The sequence below is a fragment of the Capricornis sumatraensis genome, chromosome 3 (genome assembly GCF_032405125.1).
Source record: "Capricornis sumatraensis isolate serow.1 chromosome 3, serow.2, whole genome shotgun sequence".
Lineage (NCBI taxonomy): Eukaryota > Metazoa > Chordata > Mammalia > Artiodactyla > Bovidae > Capricornis > Capricornis sumatraensis.
In genome coordinates this window covers 88,074,121-88,096,752 of record NC_091071.1, presented here as the reverse complement: position 1 = coordinate 88,096,752, position 22,632 = coordinate 88,074,121, and the positions used below count along the sequence as shown (strand labels likewise).

Here is a 22,632-nt window from a genome sequence, read left to right as displayed (position 1 = left end):
TTTACTGTTTTTCCTGAGATTATTATCTTAATGGACTGGCATTTTGTGAAGTCATCATCACTATATTTAGCACTTACATATACTTATTGGGTTTACATGAAGAGTTCAAATTTACATCCTTGTTTATACATCTTTAATCCTTTCCTGGCAATGTTTTTCATAGGAGTAATTTTTAAAATTGCTTAAAAATGAGCACAAAGATATTGGTAGCATTGATTTTTATTGGGGAGAAAAATAGAATTTGTTGAGTGTCCACTGTGTGCCCGGCACTGTCCTAAGAGCCCTCTGTGATTGTTCACTGCTTACAAGGCCTCTACGAGATACATACCTGCCGCTGCCACTGCTGCTAAGTCGCTTCAGTCATGTCCAACTCTGTACGACCCCAGAGACGGCAGTCCACCAGGCTCCCCCGTCCCTGGGATTCTCCAGGCAAGAACACTGGAGTAGGCTGCCATTTCCTTCTCCAATGCATGAAAGTGAAAAGTGAAAGGGAAGTTGCTCAGTTGTGTCTGACTCCTTAGTGACCCCAGGGACTGCAGCCTACCAGGCTCCTCTTGTCCATGGGATTTGCCAGGCAAGAGTACTGGAGTGGGGTGCCATTGCCTTCTCCGCATGCCTGCTACTACTAGTTAATACTGTCACTCTGAGGAAACCAAGGCCTCTAGCGGTTAAGCAACTTGCCTGGGATCTGAAGTGAGGTGGCCAGACCCCAACTGTCATGTCACATGATCCTGCCTATATATTCACAAAATGATTTTTTTCCCTCAGTAAATATACTGTTTTAATATCAGGATGTCCAAATGGAGTTATGTAAATTGTAACTTGTTAAGCCTTCCCAGAAACTGTGTCTTTTTCTACTTCACCCAAAGGTGCTAAATGCCCTAGTGGAGACCTGATTAACGTGCTGGATTTTATGTACTTTACAACCATTAGAAGATAACCATCATATAGAAACGTGAAGGAAGTTTCCTAAATGAAAGACAGGAACAAGAAAGTTCTCTATGAATACAGTTTTATTTTTACCTATTTGGAAATGAGGACTTCCCAGCGGGCACAGTCGTAAAAAATCCGCCTGCCAATGCAGGAGATGCAGGAAACAGGTTTGATCCCTGGATTGGGAAGATCCTCTGCAGTAGGAAATGGCAACTCACTCCAGTACTCTTGCTTAGAGAATTCCATGGACAGAGGGAGCCTGGAGGGCTACAGTCCATGGGGTCACAAACAGTCAGACATGACTGAGCACACACACACAGATTTGCAAATGGGAAGACATTGAAAAGAAGGTTTAACACTGGAGTGGGTTGCCATTTCCTTCTCCAGTGCATGAAAGTGAAAAGTGAATGTGAAGTTGCTCAGTTGTGTCTAACTCTTCACGACCCCATGGACTGCAGCCCATTAGGCTCCTCCGTCCATGGGATTTTCCAGGCAAGAGTACTGGAGTGGGGTGCCATTGCCTTCTCCACTTACGAGTTATTATTTCAGTAGTAGCATTTTACCTTGAATTTTTATTGTGGGTGAAGAAGATCACCTAACGTTTTAACTTAAACCATTAGAGTAGCACATAAAAAATATACTTGAGTTTTATAGTTAGAAGCGAAAACACTTTTATCTTGATTCTCAACAAGGAGATTGAACTCAGTTTTGTTCATTTTCCAACTTCTGTAAATTAAGAATGTAATTTCTGAAATGATCATTATTCTCTCCTTCTTCTCCCCCCGAACTGTATAAAATCAACTCAGATCTTCTGTAGTTCATGACTGAGACTTGTAATCTTTATTTTTTTCTACGTGTATTCCTTTCCCTTAACTTTATTTATTCTAAGTTTTCCCTATGGAAGGATCTTGAGGAATTTACCTTATCTGCCAGCTTGAAGGGGAAAAGTTAAAAAGAAAAGTATATTTAAACAGTTATTCTCAAGGTTTGAAGTCTGTTCACCAGATGAGATGGCAGATGTTGGTTAAAATTTTCAGTAACGCCTACTTTAGAAGCAGAGAAAATGCTGAAAAGGAGTAGAAGCAGAAAGAGTAATGGATGATCATTATAGCCAATACCTGGGTTTTATTTCTGAGGAAGGGGCAATGTTGAAGATGCCCCTTAAACTGCTGGACAGTTGACCTGAAGATCTAAAGTTGCAGAAAATGCAGTACCCATGTATAGAAGAAAGACCTTGTAAATTCTTAGACTTTCCAAAAATAATCTGTAACTACAAATTGTCACTTTTCCTTTTCAGCACATTTGTAAGCAGAAACAAGTTTGAAGTGTTAGGCTGTTGTGTTTCAGATTTTTGCATTTCTTTTTTATTGGGTGTTGTAAAAAGAGAAAAATGTACTTGGGTTGAGTGTACATTCCAGATTCTCAGCTCAAAACTGATTTTAATGACCTTGCTAGTAGAAATGGTGACAGTTGTAATTATAGCTTGTGGGTGCACCATACTGGCAGATGTCAGGCATTTTTCACTGTGAGGTTTTCTTCCCTTGTTCCACTTCTTTATTGGGTCTTTTGTCCAATAGAAAATTGACTGAAAGAGGCTATGTGAAAATGGAAAAACAAGCCTACCTGACCAGTGCATTGTTGGGAATCTGGCTCACAGATTCTCAGATCAGATCTAGGACCTGCCTCATAGGCTGTGAGATTAACAGTTCCTGTAAAGAACCTGGCACAGTAGTGTGTAGTCAATAAATGTTAACTGTATAAGATTGAAAAAAATACTGAAGATGACTTAGCAAATTCCTCCAGCTACAGTCTGGTACCTTCATCTGCAAGATTGATTGCATCCATAATATGTGAAGAGTGCATTGCTAAATGCTGAGGATATAGAATGACACATGGAATAATACATTTGTACATAACATATTCATTCTTGATAAATGAATTTTTCATATTTGCATCATTATATCTTCATAAAATTATAGGAAAGTGTTCGAGAATTATTAGCCTCATTTTACAGACAAGAAGGCTCAGAGAAGTTACCTGTAGGTAGTAAGTGATAGAGCCAGAATGTATAATCTGAGTCTTCTAACTTCTTTCCACTCTGTCAGTGTCTTTCTATACGATTTGATTGAGAGGAGTGTGTGTGTGTTCATGCTCCTACTAACACATGTTAGGTATCACTTGTGTATAACCAGAACTAATTATATGGAACCTTAGAGACTAGACCAAACCTAGAGAAGAGTCATAACTTGGTCTGCATGTGACACATGAGGAAGGTTGGGAGGAGAAGGTAGCAGCCAGGGGAGGAAGAGAGAGCTGTAGGAGCAGTGGTCAGCTGTGAGACAGCATGGTTTGTTCAGGAAACAGTGAACAGATAAGTCTGGCTAGAAGTCATGTAGAGCCAGGTTATGTACTGTGTTATGTACACGTACAGATGTGAGAGTTGGACTATAAAGAAAGCTGAGTGCCGAAGAATTGATGCTTTTGAACTGTGGTGTTGGAGAAGACTCTTGAGAGTCCCTTGGACAGCAAGCAGATCCAACCAGTCCATCCTAAAGGAAATCAGTCCTGAATGTTCATTGGAAGGACTGATGTTGAGCTGAAACTCCCATACTTTGGCCACCTGATGCGAAGAGCTGACTCATTTGAAAAGACCCTGATGCTGGGAAAAATCGAAGGCGAGAGGAGAAGGGGACGACTGAAGGTGAGATGGTTGGATGGCATCACTGACTCAATGGACATGAGTTTGAGTAAACTCCAGGAGTTGGTGATGGACAGGGAGGCCTGGCGTGCTGCAGTCCATGGGGTCACAAAGAGTTGGACATGACTGAGTGACTGAACCAAACTGGGTACTGTGTTGAAGGCCAGGCTGTGGAATTGTCATTTTGACACATTGACAATGATTTATTGAAGGTTTATGAAAAGAGGGGCCAAATATTGCTGAACATAGAAATATTTCTATTGAAAAGTCACAAGCATTAGTTTCCTTGGACACTTTTCCCATAGGGTCATATCCTAATTAGCCACTCCATAGCAAATGCCTTTTACACAAGGAATATAATTGAAAAACAGAAAATTCGAACTAATGGCCCTTCATTCATTTGATGGAGCCTGTTGATTCATGTATTCCATTCAAAATGCATGTAAATGAGACCTTACAGGTTCTGTTCTAGCTATCATCTGGTTCTCTGATAGGAGAATCAGATGAACAGAACATTTCAACAACTGAATAGAAACAAATGTTCCTTAGGAGTTTTGTGTAACCAACACCCCCCACATATCTCTGTTTCTGTCTCTGTTTCCCCCACCTGCTTCACTCCCACTTCAGACTATCTGGGTTCCACTCTTTCAGCTCTGTTTCTTTTGGCTTTAGAGACAGAGAAGTGCTTGGTTCATTTTTTTTTTTTTTGCATCAAGTATTAATATTTTATGAGTTTAATTGATAGAAAAACTATGCCCAGGTGATGTCATGTCTGAATAGTCAGGGAGAGGAAACCTGAAACCCCAAATCTTAGTAAAGTTCTATTAGTCCAGACCTTGGAACCATAAAAGACTAGTACAGTTATGCCAGATGATGTGATGTACTCGGGTGGCATTGCATTCCAATTGGGCTGAATACTAACATTAGCTTCCAAGGGCGTTCTGATTGCTAGTCTTTATTTATAGGTTTATTTAGTTTATTTAGTTTAATATCTGAGTAGTTCGGTTACTTGAAGATACTTTTGTAAGAAGAATAAAATATGCCTTGTCTTTTTCTGTTGCCAAATAGGACCTAAATATTACAAACCTCACAAATGTTAGCATGGAGACTTCACAGAATATTTTCAAAAACCTTCTTGATGGACTCTGGGAAGACCTGGTTAGTTCAGTTCAGGGAACATTCCATTTAAGGTTCTGCAGTAACGTACTGTTCTTGGATAATAGGAGCTCAAAGGGAGAGGCAGACATGCACAAAACTCACGTGTAGGAATATGTCTAGAAATAAATATATTTCAAGACAATAGATGTGTGATCAGACGGTTTTTTTCTTCAAGGCACCACGGGTTAAATAGCAGTGTCCGTTTGATTTTGGTGCTTTGCAGATGTAGGTCTTGAAAGAAATTCAGGGTTTGATCACATGTAGCTTTTGATCAGGAGTGGGTCTTCTCCTGTACACGTAGAATTATCATAGACACATTACTTATAATTAATTCTTATGTTATCACCCACTGTTATTTTTTAAAGAATACTGCTTTTATTTTTTATTTATTTACGATGCTAAGAACTCTTACCATGAGATCTACTTTCTCAACAATGTTTAAGTATATGGTACAGTGTCATTGATTGTAGGCAAGATATTATTCAGCAGATCTCTAGCACTCACTTACCTTGCATAACCAAAACTTTATACTTGTTATTAGCAGTTTCCCATTCTACCCTCTCTTAAGGCCCTGGCAGCCACCATTCTACTCCCCACTTTAGTGAGTCTGACTATTTCAGGATTCTCGTATAAATAGAATCATACAGCATTTGTCCTTCTGTGACTGGCTCTTTCCACGTAGTGTACTGTCCTCAAGGTTCATCCATGTTACAACATATTGCAAGATTTCCTTTATTTGAAAGCTGAATAACATTCCAGTGTATGTATCTACCATAATTTTCTTCTTTTTATTTCTGTGACTTTTAATTTTGATATCATTGAAAACTGAAAAAAGGCAACAACAGTACAATGATCCTCCTTATGCTCTTTACGCAGATTCAGCAATTGTTTTAACATTTTGTCCACTCTGCCGTTTGCACATTTGCTTTGTAAACGTACACACTTTGTAACCATTTGAGAACAAGTTACAGAATCATGCCTTTTATACTTAATTATTTTTGTGTAGATACCCTAAGAACAAAGACATGCTCTTACATAAGCATGGTGTAATTCTTAAAATCAGAACTTTTACATACTGGCACGTTTTTAGTTCAGTCTGTTTAGTTATTCCAGTCTATTTCATAACATTTTTTCAAACTCTGTCCAGAATCCAACACAGGGATCATTTATTGTGCTTAGTTGTGTCTGTGTAACATCCTTTTCCTTGGAACCATTCCTTTCCCTTTCTTTTTTTTTTTAATTGAAGTATAGTCGCTTTGCAGTGTTGTGTTAGTTTCTGCTGTGCAGCAAAGTGAATCAGCTGTATGTATACATCTGTTCTCTCTCTTTTTTAAATTTCTTTCCCGTTTACGTCCCCACAGAGCACCTGTGCTCTACAGTAGGTTTTCACGAGTTATCTGTTTTATACATGTTAGTGTATATATGCCAGTCCCAGTCTTGCAATTCATCCCGCCCTCCTTACCCTCTTAGTTTCCTGACCAAGGACTGAACTCTTGCCACGGCAGTGAATGCACCAAGTCCTAACCACTGGGCTGCCAGGGAATTCACAACTCTTTCTTTGTTTTTCAGGACTTTGATATTGTGTGTCTATGTGAATATATGTTAATTTTTTATTGAGATATAATCGTTGTGTAATGTTGTGTAACTGATACAATGTGTTGATTTTGTATGTTTGTACATTGCAGTGATTACTACCGTAACATCAGGTAACACTTCTGTCACACCGCCTCATTATTATTTTTTAAAACCATATTTTATCCATATTTATCCACTTACCTGTTGATGGGCATTTAGGTTGTTTCTAGATCTTGGCTTCTGTGAATAGTGCTGCAGGGAATGTGAGTGCAGATACCTCTTTAAGATCTTGGTTTCAGTTATTTTAGAGAAACCTCCAGAAGTGGGATTGCTGGAACGTTACATGGACAAGTTCTATTTTTGTTTGAGAAACCTCCATACTGTTTTCTGTAATGCTTGTGTAACTTGCATTCCCACCCGCAGTGTACATGAGCTCTAATTTATTCTTGTTAACACTTGTTTCTCTTGTCTTTTTTGATAATGCCCATCCTGAAAGTCAGTATGAGGTGCTGTCTCATTGTGGTTTTGATTTGCATTTTCCTGTTAGTGAGCATTTTAAATGTACCTGTTAGCCATTTGTATGTATTCTTTGGAGAAATGGCAAGTTCCTTTTGCCCATTCTTTAACTGGATAATTTTTGTTTGTTTTTGCTATTGATTTGTGGGGGTTTCTTGTATATTCTGAATATTAACCCCTTATTACATATTTGGTTTGTAAATTATTTTCTCCCATTCCATAGGTTACCTTTTCACATTCTTTTATTGTGCTTTTTAGATTGATGTAGTCTCACTTGTCTGTTACTTTCTTAAACCTGAGGAACTCGTTCGGAATTACTGTAGCATTTTTTTTTTTTAGACTTTCTTACAGTGAGTTGTGGATTAAGGACATCAAGACATGGTTATAACCAGAACTCTAGTGAACGCTGTATCTAGTTCAGGCTTGAATACGTACCTGGTAAGAGAAATTCCTGTGTATCTACTCTGTGGTCAAGTAGATCCAAGAGAGCTACTTCCCCAGGTTTTGTTTGCTGACCTCGACATTCTTTTTGCTTTCCGGACTCAGAAATCGAGGTTTGAGTTGCCTTGTCATTTATTAGAAATCAATTGGTTGGCTCTCGCTAATCAGTCATTCTAACAGTCTTTCAAAGCAGAGATAGCCTCTTCTGCATGCACCTGCTGCCAGTGCTGGGCGAGTCTAGGTGCTCACTACCAGCTCCTGCGCAGATGGATTGCCACCTGTGAAGTAGGCAGCGCAGCTGTCACCATAGTACTAAACAGGGCACATTGTATAGGTTTTTTAAAAGATATTTATTTGTGCCAGTTGCTTAAATTTTTTATGTGTTTTACTCCCTATAGCATTGACGGTCACTTCCACATTATTATTTCATGTAACTTACAAAACACTGGTGCATAAATTAATACAGCTGGTTAGAGTCATTTTTCTTTGGTTTTGATTTTAAGTCAGTTTGGGCACATGTTTCTCTCCACACACATAGAACTTGGTGACTACTACTGGCAGTTCTTCCAAGACAGTGTCTTACTATCTTTGAATGTGAGGGTAATGTTTCATTTTCATTCAGTGCTTGACAAGAGAGCGGGCAGTTCTCACAGTCGATGGAGAAGAGTGCTGGAGAAATTTGGTGGTGTTCCTGTCAGAATGACCTCTCAAAAAGCAGGATTTCCTTAAAACTCTTGAGACCTCAAAGAAACAGCTCTAAATATCCCTTCTCCATTACCTTGTCTACAAAGGACAGGAGCTCCAAAAGTTGGAGTCAGGGTTGTTTTCTGCCTCTGGGAAACCCCTGTTTTGTGTCCACAGACCTAGAATCTCAAAACTCGTGCTTGCTTGTCTGGAGGAGGAAGGGTAGTCAGGAAGGCATTTAGTCTCCTAACCTCGTGGTCCAGGCATTGGGTCACAGCCCCTCTATACATACGGATTACCCTTGTTTTTCCCTCTGATAGTTCTCTGATCCTGACGTCTTAGAGAACCAGCTCCAAGTCACCAGAGAAATGTAATTCTTGCAGAATCTTGTTTGACTGTTCCTTTGAACTTGAAGGACTTGTTACATGTATTCAGAATGAATAGATTCTCAGGATTCTCTAAATGTTATGAGATGTCAATGAAAATGGTGAAGTACAAGACCCATGAAAGCAATGAGAAAACCAGCAAAATAAGCCAGAGCCAACTGTTTCAGAACTCTAGAGAGTAAAGTCTTGTAGCAATCTGGGAAACACCGATTTAGGAAAAACAACTGAATCTCAGTAAGAATAGCTAGCTTTGTGACATTTTAACTTGTGCTGTTTGCCCTTCCTCCTTCTCTAGATCCACAGTAGCCTCAAAAACTTAGTTCTCATAATCTGAGTATAAACCACCAGCCTGGTAGGCAGTGGAGGAGGAGCAGAATGGAGCTGCCAGCCTTCTTCCTCCTCCTACATTGAGCTGGATGGACCGTGAGGTTTGGGAACTGCTAGTGAGGAAGCCAATTTCAAATCTCAGTTAAGGGAACATGTACCATTTACTGCTGAAAAAATCTAGGGTCAGTCGAGGTATTACACGGGGCAAGACTTGAGCTTATCTGCCTCAGTTATCCATAGGAGACCATAGGGAAGCTAGTACTGCCTCCCACTGGGGCCTTTTTCATATATCACAATGCATTGGGGCAGTCTCCAACATGGACCTGTTTTATATGTTTCATAATAACTCCAGGAAGAAAATATTATAGTACTTGTTTTGCTATATGTAATTCTGTAACAGAGCACATGCCAAGGATATTAGATTTCCACAGAAGCACCCATATCTTCTACTGAGGCAGTGATGTCATCCTTGTAAAACTTAGGTCTTTGTGGAACGTTTATTCAAATAGCCAAAGTGGGATGATCAGTGTTTGTGAAAGATGAAGATAGGTTAGCCTCAAGGGCTGTGGCATAGAACCGGATGTGCCCTTATCTACCCTGTTAAAGATAATACATTGCATCATGTTTACTTGTGTTAACCTGACTAGGCAGGAGCTCCTTGTGCATGCAGTGTTTCACTGGGATGACTAATTTCATGTGAGTTGCTTGCATTTTTAATTGGTGATGGATTCTTGCTGTGATGTTCCAGCCCTTCCTAAGTGAATCCATGTGATTCATACGCTTGGTAGAGGTGTGTGGCTCTAATCAATCACCCTCATCAGTTTTCTCTGGAAAGTTACTCATGGCATTCTGTTTTTACTGGCATCCAGGTGGGTGTGTGTGGGACCAGGGAAAAGGATTTGCAAAGCTTAGTTGTTCTGATGATACTTGGGTCTTTTTTTTTTTTTTTTTAAATTAATTTTTTAAATTTAATTTTAAAATCTTTAATTCTTACATGTGTTCCCAAACATGAACCCCCCTCCCACCACCCTCCCCATAACATCTCTGTGGGTCATCCCCATGCACCAGCCCCAAGCATGCTGTATCCTGCGTCAGACATAGACTGGCGATTCAATTCTTACATGATAGTATACATGATAGAATGCCATTCTCCCAAATCATCCCACCCTCTCCCTCTCCCTCTGAGTCCAAAAGTCCATTATACACCGCTGTGTCTTTTTTCCTGTCTTGCATACAGGGTCGTCATTGCTATCTTTCTAAATTCCATATATATGTGTTAGTATACTGTATTGGTGCTTTTCTTTCTGGCTTACTTCACTCTGTATAATCGGCTCCAGTTTCATCCATCTCATCAGAACTGATTCAAATGAATTCTTTTTAACGGCTGAGTAATACTCCATTGTGTACATGTACCACAGCTTTCTTATCCATTCATCTGCTGATGGACATCTAGGTTGTTTCCATGTCCTGGCTATTATAAACAGTGCTGCGATGAACATTGGGGTACATGTGTCTCTTTCAATTCTGGTTTCCTCGGTGTGTATGCCCAGCAGTGGGATCGCTGGGTCATAAGGTAGTTCTATTTGCAATTTTTTAAGGAATCTCCACACTGTTCTCCATAGTGGCTGTACTAGTTTGCATTCCCACCAACAGTGTAGGAGGGTTCCCTTTTCTCCACACCCTCTCCAGCATTTATTGCTTGCCGATTTTTGGATCGCAGCCATTCTGACTGGTGTGAAGTGGTACCTCATTGTGGTTTTGATTTGCATTTCTCTGATAATGAGTGATGTTGAGCATCTTTTCATGTGTTTGTTAGCCATCCGTATGTCTTCTTTGGAGAAATGTCTATTTAGTTCTTTGGCCCATTTTTTGATTGGGTCGTTTATTTTTCTGGAATTGAGTTGCATAAGTTGCTTGTATATTTTTGAGATTAGTTGTTTGTCAGATACTTGGGTCTTTTGCTGCATGTATTGTGGTAGAATTTAGCTTCATCACAAAAACCCTCAGCTTGGCTGTCTGTTTACGGACCAGCTCTCCACCCAAGAGGCCTTTGGGAAACATTCTTCCGTGGGACGATTGAAGTAGGGAAAGTGTTATCATCTTATGATCTAGTTAGCCTTCTGTCGTCAGATGAATATAAACCTAGACCATCTGTGAGAGGTTTTTTTTGGTGCAACTTTTTCTTTATTTGGAGACTGCTGTACATCCATTGTAGAAAATTTTAAATATAGATAAAGATCAATGGAAGTGTCTTGTGATTCTGTTACGCAGATTTGTGAGATGGTGTGTTTTAAATCTGTGTTAGACACATACATATGGAATCTAGAAAACTGTTTCTGACGAACTTATTTGCAGGGCAGGAATAGAGACACAGACGTAGGGAGTGGACTTGTGTATATAATGGGGGAAGGAGAGGAGAGGACAGATCGAGGGAGTAGCGTTGACATACACACACTCCCTTGTGTAAAACAGATAGCTAGTGGGAGGCTGCTGTATAACCCAGGGACTTCAGCTCAGTGCTCTGTGATGACCTAGAGAGGTGGGGTGGGAGAGGTGGGAGGGAGGGGATGTGTGTATATATATAGCTGCTTCACGCTATTGCATGGCAGAAACCAATATAACACTGTAGGGCAATTATCCACCAATTAGAAATAAATTTAAAAAACAGATCTGCATTAGTAACATTTCATGTTCAATTATGTTCATTGTATGTCACCTTCTGATACCCCACAATTTGTCCTTTCCTTTTATACTTCTTGAATTAGAGCCTCATTCAAACAACGTTCATATGGCTAAAGATAGTTACCACGGTTCAGTCTGTATTAACTTGGTCAAATATGGCTTGATTGAAGAAAGGTTGTGTGAGGGTTTTCAGGATCATGATTTGCAAGAAAGTGTTCTCGTTTGAGGTGTGCCTATTATCACTTCAGCATACTGTGATGTGCAGGTGTGTGTACACTTATTGAGTTCATTTTACACATTAGAACGTGCATGCAGCAGAAGGGGTGGGCTGAGGTGTGAACAGAGAACATCTTAGCACAGAGGCTATCCATAAAATCTCTTGCTTCTTAAAGTGATGGTGGCTGAAGCAACATCTTGAGCTTTCATTTTCCCTTAGCATTTAATAGAGTTTAGCATAAACAATAGTTGCTTGGGAAAACCAGTTTTGGGCCTTAAACACAAGGTTTGGTTTGATTTCCTGTGGTTGATAGAGCACCAGAGGCCAGTTCTTCAAGACTGCTTATTCAATCTGGGAGTGCTTGTGGAAAGTTCAAATGTAGTAAATTGTTAGTGCCAATTCTTTTGGTGTTTTAGAGTCTATTAAAACCAGCTCTATGCGGATGTGTTTCCTGTGGAGTATTGATATTGTTCATTGGAGCTGGATTTAAAACATTGTTCAAAAAGGTAAAAGGTGGAAAGTTACTCAGGTGATAATTAAAGCAAATAAATATCTGATGACATAAATGGTCAAATTCTACAAAATGTGCATGCTGAAGAGTAGGTTAATGTACATGCTGACCCATGACACAGTCCCTAGAATCTAGCCTTGGGGACTTAAAGTGATTCTCGGTTGTTTGCAAATACTTCATTTCTGCCGAGGTAAAGAGTTGTGACGTTTATCAGGTGTGCATTTACTTAATAGGGGAGAGTTTTTTTGGAATGAGAATTCCAAAATAGAGAAAAATTTATTACTAAGTTAAAAAAAAAATCTTCCTTGCCTGGTAAGTGATTGAGGATAAAGATTTTAAAAGAAAACTTTGCTTACAGAGTGGATCAGCCACTGTGTTCTGAAAATGCTCAGATACTGCTCTTCTTAGCCACCTAAGCCTTAATTCTATATGGTGGGATAATTATTGGAGGAGTGGGGGAAAGATATCTTTCAAGAGCCAGGACAGAAAACTCTGTTGGGATGTCAGCATAGGAACCTTTGACAGGGAATTCATTAGCACATATGGCTGCAGGCAGTAGCTTTTTCATGCGATCACCTGATGGATGAGTCAGGTTGAGAAGCAACCTGTAGAAAGCAACCACCCTGAATTCCAGGGGGAAACTTGGGGGTCTGGTCTCATCTCTTAACGTCTGCTTGCTCTGTAGATGTAACATCTTGGGTCATCATCATTCTCATCTGTATCAGGAAAGGTTGATGTAAATAATATCACAGATCTCCTTAAACTGTCAATACTATGGTTGGTTGTTGTTACTGGCTATGGTGGTGTTTTAACACAAGTTCAAATGTTGCCTTTAATTCTGTTTTTATGTAAATAAAAAATCAGAGAAAAATTAATTTTATATTAACTGTCATTCACCTTAGAAAAAAATTCAACTTTTTTAAAGCACAGAATAACATTAATAAATTTTTACTTACTTTAACTATATCAGTTTTACTTATTGACATCTTTGTATGCTTTCTAAACTCCTTGAATATTGGTAAGTATCCATGTGCTTTTTCATATTAGATACATTTCAGATGTTGATTCAGAAAATATATTTGAGATTAACCACGTACTACAACAAATACAAGTCTTTTGTGTTAATGTTTATTAAGTAGGATATTATAATCAATGTTTACTGGTTTCTGCAAATAATGTTAGTAAGGACAATAACTCCTTAGAAAGTCTTATTACCGTATAGCTGATGTTACAGATTAATACATAAAAGGGAGGAACCTGCTATGTTACTTTACGCCTAGGAAGTACCATTAAATGTGTAAGTTTGGTCTGCTTGCTGGAATCATTAAACTTTATTTGGAAGTGATGTGGAAGTATGTGCCTGTGTGAATGACCTATTCCGTGTTCTTAAAGAATAGCTGGCTTTGGTCAATATATCTTCTGCAGTCACTGCTGTATTTAAATATAATTTAGCAAAGGATGATTGATTCCCTTCAATAATACCTTTTCTTTTTTAAAACTCAGATTTCTTTGTTTTACACTAATCATTTGTCTGTTTTATATTAGAGAGAGAGTTAGAAATAAGAAATACAAACCTGAGGTTAAAATAAATTCAGAAGGGCAGAGGAAGGGAGAGAACTTTGGGTATAGACTAAGAAGACTACAGATTCTTGGGTTAGACTAGTCATGTGGTTGTGAAGCAGCCCAGATTCTGTGAGACCTCTGTCAGGTATGTCAGCCATCATGCTTGGGCTGGAGTTATGACAGAGTGCAACACCTTTTAAAACTATATTTTAGAATTTGAAATTAGGCTTACTAACAGCGAAATCTGAATGTGTTTCCTGAACTTTGTTTTTGCATTCAAAACTGAATTAGGCTATCTTCCATTGCTGAAATGTTGTTTTCCAGGGTGAGGAAAGCAAGACAGTCCTTAGAAAAAACATTCCTTAAAAGTAGCAAGAGCAAACCAGATTTTGCACAGTCAGGTATGTTGAGGCAAGTGACTTACTGGGGTGCTTTTCAAAAATTTCTTTGGCTCATTAGTAGGCTTATGTAAATGAATCATCTTTTTTTTTTTTTCTGTTTGATAATAGAAAATGTCAAAGTTCTGCTCAGCTGAACCGTTGGAGACAAACCTGTCAATTCAGTTTTCAACTCTTAGTCTGCACCTGTGAGACTTCTGAAAGCAGTTAATATTAATCATGGCTTCCTTAAAATTTTTTAACTAGCTTAATTCAAGGAGAGGGAAGGTCTATAGCTGCTTTTGTGGAGCATTTCTGTCATTGACTCTCAGAAAGTAGTTGACGGCTTTTGAAACTTGTTTTCGTTTCAGGCTTGGAGTTGCAGAGAAAACTTACCTGTTTTTCCTCTGAAGCTGTCATTTAAGGCTCATAATGAAACCCTTAGAACTGTCGTCTTTCTAATTCCCCTGTCTTACACTGTCACTCTTTATGCCTTGTATACTCTGATAAATCTGCAGAAGGGAGAACTAAGGCCTAGTAATGTAGGCTCTCCAGAATGAACCCCGACGTTGTAACATCCTAACCATTTGAAATGTCACCACATTTCTATCTTAGTTTTAGCTGCTAGACCAGAGTTTGGGTGAGGGTGTGGGGGCATATGTATACTATTTAGGTTTTGCATATTAAAATTCTGTATCACAGGCTGATATGACAGCTGTATGACCTTGCCTAGGCTTAAACTCTGAAACAGGGACTCTTAAAAGCAGTGATGGGAAGGTACAGTTAAAATTGGGTCAGATGATAGGAGATCTCTGTACAAGCTGAGTTTTAGCCCTTTACTTGTTCACATATGTAATCTGCGTGCATGTCATGTCTGAAAATCTAGCTTGGTCTGCACATTAGAGCCTGGCTTGTTGATGAGTCTCATGTACAGTCTGATTTGTTATATGCTGTGAGTGGAGTTGAGCATCACTGTCCACGGGTATATGGCCTGACAAGATGATAACAACTGCACAGAACTGTCTAGGCCTCACAGTCTGTGGAAACAGTTTTGTGGTGAGGGGCTGCTTGTGCTGCTTGATGGGTTCGTTAGTGGTGGTTTGACTTGCAATCTTCATTTAGGTGTAGGAACAAATAGAGAACAGTGTCCATTTTTAAAGTGCATCTGCCCATGCTAAGAAAGTAATCCTTAGTTTTATAGAAGTTTCCCTTTTTATTTGTAGATACAATACTTTGCCAAGCAGAAGAACCCTGAAAAATTCAAGATTAGTGAGTAAGAAAGATGACGTGCATGTCTGTATCATGTGTTTACGTGCCATCATGAATTATCAGGTATGTTTCTGTTTATAATCCTTAAAAAAAAATCTGAAATATCAGACTCACTGTTGTTCTCTTTGGTATCTTTGTGTTTCTATTTGAAGTAAATATCAGGATTTAATGAAATTTTTTAGAGAAGAAAGGTCTGGTTCCTTCTACTACTCGTAATTCATTGCCCTTTTAGTTAGCATTTCTGATGTATAATATATTTAAAGGGAAGACATTTTCCTCCTCCAGTGGTAAGCTTGTCTAGATTACTTGGTAAGTGTTTGTGACCATTAGAGACAGAGTAAGCCACTGGTTTGGGGCAGTAATGGAACAACTTTAGGAACCTGGGAATGAATAATCTCACACACTGAGTAGGTCATTGTTCCTCAAAGAGTTATGTGATGACAGGCAAGGAATTATAATTACTGTGTGTTGGACACTGTGGTTCCTAATCTTCATGAGAAGCACCTAGAGGATGCTTGGTAGAAGAGCGGAGTCCTCCTTAGATGACTGATGCAGATTATCTTCATTCTGAGAATCACTGGGAGTTACTAATTACAGTATGTGGGATTAATCCTAACGACGGAGTGGGAATTAGAGCTGAATTAGAGCTACGGTGAGCTGAAGGGTCAAAAGTATAGTTATAAAATTAAACCATGGCTGAGAGTTTAGACATGGTTCAAAAAAGAAAACAGCATTTTATCTCCATCGACACAGAGTCTATAGATGGATCCAAATAGAAACCGATGGTAAATACATAGATCAGTATTAGAGTTCAAACCCAACATAAATTGCCAGATTAAATTTAAGAAGGGAAACATGCATTTATTCTTTCAGTCAATTTTTTTTTGAGCATTGCCCAATAGACCCTATTCTAGGTGTAGGGAACACAGCAGCAAAATAATAAACACCTCAGGGAACTTACTTTCTATTGAGGGGAGACAGTGATAGACAATTGGTGAACTATATATAGCATTCCAGATAATAATAGTGATGAAACAGAAGCTGACACTTACACAGTGCTTCCTACAGTCTAGGACTTTAAAACCTATCACTTCATTTAAGCCTCAAGAGAGTCTTGTGAGATTGGTAATATTACTCTCCCATTGTACTCATGAAGAAACTGAAATACAGAGAAGTATGGCTCGAAGCGGTGAACTCGGATTTGAACTGAGGAACACTCGCTCCAGAGAACTGAGTCCTGTAGAAAAATAATCAAGTAATAAGAATAAGTGCCAAAAATGCGAGTTCATTTTTAAATAGGCTAGCCAGAAAAGTGTCATGGAGAAGGTAACATTTATGTAACAACTAGAATAAGGGGACAAGGTAAGGGATACTTAAGAGAGAAAATTATAGTCAGAGAGAGGGCAAGTGCGAAAGTTCCTGAGGCAGGAATAGGTCTGGTGTGCGCAGGTCAGTTTGGCTGGATCAGGATGAGTAAGTGGAGAGGAGCAGAAGGTGAAATCTGAAGTTACAGAGGGGTCCTGATTATGTAGGGCTTTAAGTCATTGAAAGGACATTGGCTTCACGCTGGCTGGAATGCCATTGAAGGATTCTGAGGAAAAGTGTGACTTGATCTGTCACTGGGATTTAGCATGATCCGTCTGGCTTCTTTGTTAGAATTGACTCCAGGGGGCAAAGACAAAAGGAGGCAAACCTTTTAGAAGGCTGTTGCGTTAATTTAGGTGAATGTTGATGGTGGTGTGAACCAAGGTAATAGCAGCAGAGGTGAAGAGAGGTGGCCAGACTCTGACTTTGTTTTGGTGGTAAGGGCAGTAGCAGTGGGGATGTGGTGAGGAGTCAAGGACAGCTCTCAGCGGTTTGTCCTGGGCACCTCTGAGATGGAGTTGCCATCTGCTAAGACGTGGAAGGCTGCAGGATGAGCAGATTTGGGAGACCTTATTAGTATTCCAACTGGAGAGATGTTAACTGTGAGATGTCCATAGATATCTAAATAGAGATCTTAAATAGGTGGTCAGAAATGGCAGTCGGGATTTCAGGGTCTGGAGGTCTGGGCTGGAGCTACAAGTTTGAGAGTCAGTAGCTGGCCTATAAAGACGGGGGAGTGAAAGAGATCAGCAGGGATAGACTGAGAAGCAAAGAATAAGCTGGGTCTCAAATAACTTTGGGCACCCTGTTTAAAGTCAGCGAGATGAGGAAGTACTAGCTAGACTGACTGGGAAGCAGCCAAGAAGTAGGAGCCGGGTCCAGGAGAGAGAGTGGTTGGCTGTGCCCAGTGCTGCTGCCGAGTCTTGTAAGATGAAGTTATGGCATGGGCTCTAGCAAAGTGCAGGTCTTAAGTCATCTTGATATAGTTTCGTTGGAATGGTGGGGATGCAATGCCTGACAGACATGGTGTTGAGAGAGAATAGCAGGAGAGGAATTGGAGACCATGAGTGATTTAGAATTTTGCTGTAAAAGAATAGCAGAAAAATGAGACAGTGGCTGGACACAGGTTGTAGGGTCCAGAGAGATTCTGTTTTTGTTGTTTAAGATAAAAGAATTTGCATCATGTTTTTTATGCTAATGGTAATGAGTCAGAGAGAAAAATAATGATGGGGGAATGGGAGAATTGCTGGAGCATATGATGTTCTTCGGTCTTCCCTGGTGGCTCAAATGGTAAAGACTCCACTTGCAGTGCAGGAGACCTGGGTTTGATCCCTGGGTCGGGACAATCCCCTGGAGCAGGGCATGGCAACCCACTCCAGTATTCTTGCCTGGAGAATTCCATGGACAGAGGAGCCTGGTGGGCTACAGTCTGTGGGGTCACAAAGAGTCAGACATGACTGATAATGTTCTTGAGTAGTAAGAGGGAATGGAATCAAGAGCTCAAGTAGGGGAAGGGCCTTAGATGGGAGCGTGGAGAGTTCATCTTTAGGAAGAAGTAAGGAGGGAAGCCACAGGTCTGTGTGGGTGTATTGATGTGGTGGCGGGAACTTTTTTGGAAGTTTTTTTTCCTAATTGCTTGTGTTTTCTGGGTGTAATTGGAAATAAGGTCATGAGCTGAGAGTTTGCAGGAAAAGGAATAATTCCTCAACTTGGCAGAATTGAGAATGACTCTTGATCCTTTTACTGAGCTTTGTTCATTTTATAGAAGGACGAGGTAACATGTCTCAGAGCAAAGCAGGTTTTCCCTAGGCTTTGGGTCCTAAGAGCCATTGCTGATAGAGAAGGGATTAGAGGTGGTGGTTGTCAACCCTGCTGGGTAGTGAAGTCAGCTCAAAGAAATTCACATGCTAGGCCCCATCCTGGAGATTCAGAATAAATTGACCTGGAGTGAGGCCCAGAGAGCTGGTGTTTTGTTGACTTTTCCAAACAGCAGGATTGAGATCACTGGCCTGGAGCCTTTTCGTCATTTTGATAGAGACACATATAGTTTATTCATAGAGAATGGGAATATAGTACCTTGATAATAGCATCATTCCTGAAATTTTTCATAGAGAAATACGTGCAGACACTGTGCTAGAGACATAAGTGTACTTATGATGATATAAAATTACATTAGGTAGAAACTTCAGGTTTTTGCTTTTTAATCGACATTGGCAGTTCTCTCAAATAGCTCGTAATGCTTTGTGTTTTCGTATCCGTTTCAGTATGGTTTCAACATGGTCATGTCTCACCCACATGCTGTCAACGAGATTGCACTAAGCCTGAACAACAAGAATCCAAGGTAAGCTGGATTCATACTGTCCAAATCTTAATCAAACTAGGGACAGCAGAGAGCTCGTCAAGAATCAGATTGGAGTTTGGAAACTTTCAAGAGTGACTTTTTGAATTCGGATTGCCAGTAGACTCCTTGGCTAAGTAGAATTTTCTTTTCATCAATGTTACAGTTTTACTTGTCGCGGAGTTGAGAAACTGGTGACAACTCTGGCCCTTCTCTTCAGGCTTTCATTCCTCTTGAGGCCTGGTTCTCAGCATCCTTTCAAATTTAGCAGAACTTGCTGAAGAGCTTGAAGCTGCCAGGTTGTCAGGCTTGGATCCAGGAGAGTCTTGATACAGCCCTAGCCACACCACTTGGTGCTGAAAGCTCACTAAAACTACTACTGCTTGTCCACACTTCATTTGCAATCCTTACACATGTAACTTTTATTACCAAACCAAACAGAAAACACCACAAAACAAACATAACTGCATGCAGGTTTCTTTTCATGTTCACTTTCCTATAAAGGCAAGTGCCATATACTATTCATTTCACAGATTACCTCCAAAAGCCTGTCTTCATCAATTTATTTTAGTTAGTATAATGCCTTTTCTGTTCTAATGCGTGTCTAGTTTCACACTGTTACTCCCTTTTATCAGATCTCTCTGACAAGATTGCACATCTGAAAACTGTTCATTCAGCTAAAAAATGTGATTAGAAATTATACCCTTTGTGATTGAAAATGCAATGCAAACTGTAAATCCTATTTAAATGTTGGATATTATTATTTCATACTTTCCCTGATGAACGCCTTTGCAACTTTGTGCTTGCTTCCTTAAGTTTACTAGAATCCCAACTAGTCATGCGTCTTTGTCTCTCTTTCTGACACTGAGGGAAGTCATTATTCATTTTTCTTAAGACAATTGATACTGTGGGTTTTCAGAATGATCTTTGTTTAGAGATTGGCAATAGCTTTTATTCCGGAAAAAAGATGAAATACTGAAGTAATCATACTCTGAAGAAATGATGCTGTTCTTGACATTGTGTTTGAAAACTTAGATTGTATCTCTAAGGTTCTCCTTCTAAAAATATTTTAGATGAAGTTTTATTTTCTTGAGTCAGAGAAAATATTCTTGTATTAGCACAGCTGTAAGCCAGCTCCTTTCAGATCCTGTGTGGGAAGAAGTAGTTTTGGAAGCTTGCATTATCATGGGAGACTTGTATGGAGCCACTGCAAATTAGCAGATTTGCAGTGTATTAACAGGACATTGATTTCAGTTGATTTTGAACTTTTTCAGCAAATGTTATATCTTTGACTCCAGAACCAGAGAAAATGTTTATCCAATGGGTGATTTTACTGGAAATTCTGTGTTTCCTATCTTCTTTAACTCATTAAAAAATACTTTTTCGACTATATTACAATGTCACTTGATGATAGAACAAAAAGACTGAATCTTCCCGGAATTTATTTTCATTTCTAAGTAACTTGTAATCCTGGGAGTGGGAAATATGCCTTGCAAACTTGCTACCCCAGAGAAGCCACATGTGTGGAAGATCGTAAAGGTTTTAAAATGCGTGTGTTTTCCAGTCTATGTCCGATGCAGGATACAGCATGCTTGGGGCTGGTGCACGGGGATGACCCAGAGGGATGTTGTGGGGAGGGAGGTGGGAGGGGGGTTCATGTTTGGGATCGCATGTATACCCGTGGTGGATTCATATCAATGTATGGCAAAACCAATACAGTATTATAAAGTAAAATAAAGTAAAAATAAAAAATTAAAAAAAATAAATAAAATGTGTGTGTTTTAATATAACTGTGCCTTAATTAGTAAACATTTAAAAAAATACACTGGCAAATATTTATTATCATATTCATCCTGGAAGGAACAGCTGACTCATCCTTCATTCCCTTTCACTGATTTGTGAGTTTTTTCCTTCTTGTTTTAACAGGACAAAAGCCCTTGTCTTAGAGCTGTTGGCAGCCGTTTGTCTTGTCAGAGGCGGGCATGAGATCATTTTATCAGCATTTGACAACTTTAAGGAGGTAGGATATTCTCATCTTAAAAAGTATGTTCACATAAGCACCTTATATTTGGACATCTTTGAACAGAATGATTTACCTTTTGTGTGTGTGTTATTGAAATAGAATTGACATATAATAGTTTCATGTGTACAACATAGTAATAGTAATTTGATATTCGTATATATTGCAAAATGATCACAGCAATAAGTCTAGTTAACATCCACCACCGTGGTTTACTTTTATTTATTCTAGGGCCCAAAGATATAATTGTTAATTTTCTCAAATGTCACTCAGGGAGAAGTAATGAACTTGGTCTAAATATCTTAAATGGATGCATTAAGCTTTCTTGGCTGTCCCATTTCCAAGAAGAATTAAAAACTCTTTGTAGCACTCCTTTTCCTATGGAGAATATGAAATAGCCAAGTCTGAAAACTGGTTTTGTTAAACGTATGTGGTTTCCATTTGTCACTTGAGCATCCGCCTTGTACATTTTATGAGCTCTTTCATCACAGTTACTTTCCTCAGATCACATGTATGATTCCTGCTTTGCTAGATGCACGAGGAACTGATCGAATAAATACAGACACTGATTTTTAGCAGTTTGTAATCTTAATCAAGCAGTCCTGTCACATGAAAACAATAAACCAGTGTACATGCATGTTTGAAATGGAAACGAAATGACAACAAATGAAGAAACAATTACACACAGATAATGTGACACCAGGGATTCTGAACCAAAACAGCAAGACATCACAACTGAACTTACAGCCAGGTTCCTTTGGGGGTGGCATGCAGCATTCTATAGCCAAGAAGGGTGCCTGCCAACTCCCGTGTATGTGTCTAACATCTAAGGCTACTTTGAGGTGGGACCTGACAAAAGCAATGGAAGGCACTTGGAGCCCCAGGTTATAATAGGAACATCAGCCAAGGTGTGCCTTTTATCCTGGTAATCCCATTTGATTTCAGATGCTTTTGGCTTAAGACCCAAGCTGGATGAAAAATCCAGATCTCAGAGGGACTTCCAAACTCTCTCTCGTCTTTCCTGGGACCCTCTAGGGTAGAACACAACTATTTGGAGTATTTATTGAGGACCTACTGTGTGCTGGCAGCTTGCCAGATACAACATGAAATTGTTTGGTTCTTATAGACAAGTGTTAATATCTCCATGTCATAGGAAAATAAAATTTCAAATATATCGTTTGCCCATGGCCCCATGGTCAGACAAGCAGAAAAGCTGGGGTTAAGATTTGGTGCTCCTGATTTTGAACTTCTGTTTCGGGTGATGTTTGGACCTGGTTATGTATCAGGATCCTGAGACAGGACCTAGGAGCCAATGCTCCCGCTCTGCTCCCTTAATTGGGTTCACTACCACAGCTGACAGGTATACTAATGACTGACACATAATCCTCTTCATGGGCTGGCGAGCTTCAAAGATGCTTCTGTCAACAGGGAAAACGGTCCTCCTGCCTCTTTGTTTACATGGCTTTCCTCCCCTGCTGTCACTGCTTTTAGATTTTTATATTATCCATTTTGCTAATTCCAACCATGGACAGAACCTAATACTGTCTTTTTCTGTATTCAACCTTAGTAGTA

The 22,632-nt window shown here is 39.5% G+C and overlaps 1 protein-coding gene across 1 annotated transcript in view; it reads left to right on the top strand.

Annotated features, from left to right (window-relative positions):
* Nucleotides 1-22,632, top strand: part of FMNL2 (formin like 2) — a 326,704-nt gene that overhangs the window by 243,559 nt on the left and 60,513 nt on the right. The window contains exons 7-9 of the mRNA XM_068967074.1: nucleotides 15,292-15,400; nucleotides 18,967-19,043; nucleotides 20,967-21,060. Coding sequence (XP_068823175.1) covers nucleotides 15,292-15,400; nucleotides 18,967-19,043; nucleotides 20,967-21,060 — 280 coding nt within the window. The remainder of the gene's footprint in view (nucleotides 1-15,291; nucleotides 15,401-18,966; nucleotides 19,044-20,966; nucleotides 21,061-22,632) is intronic.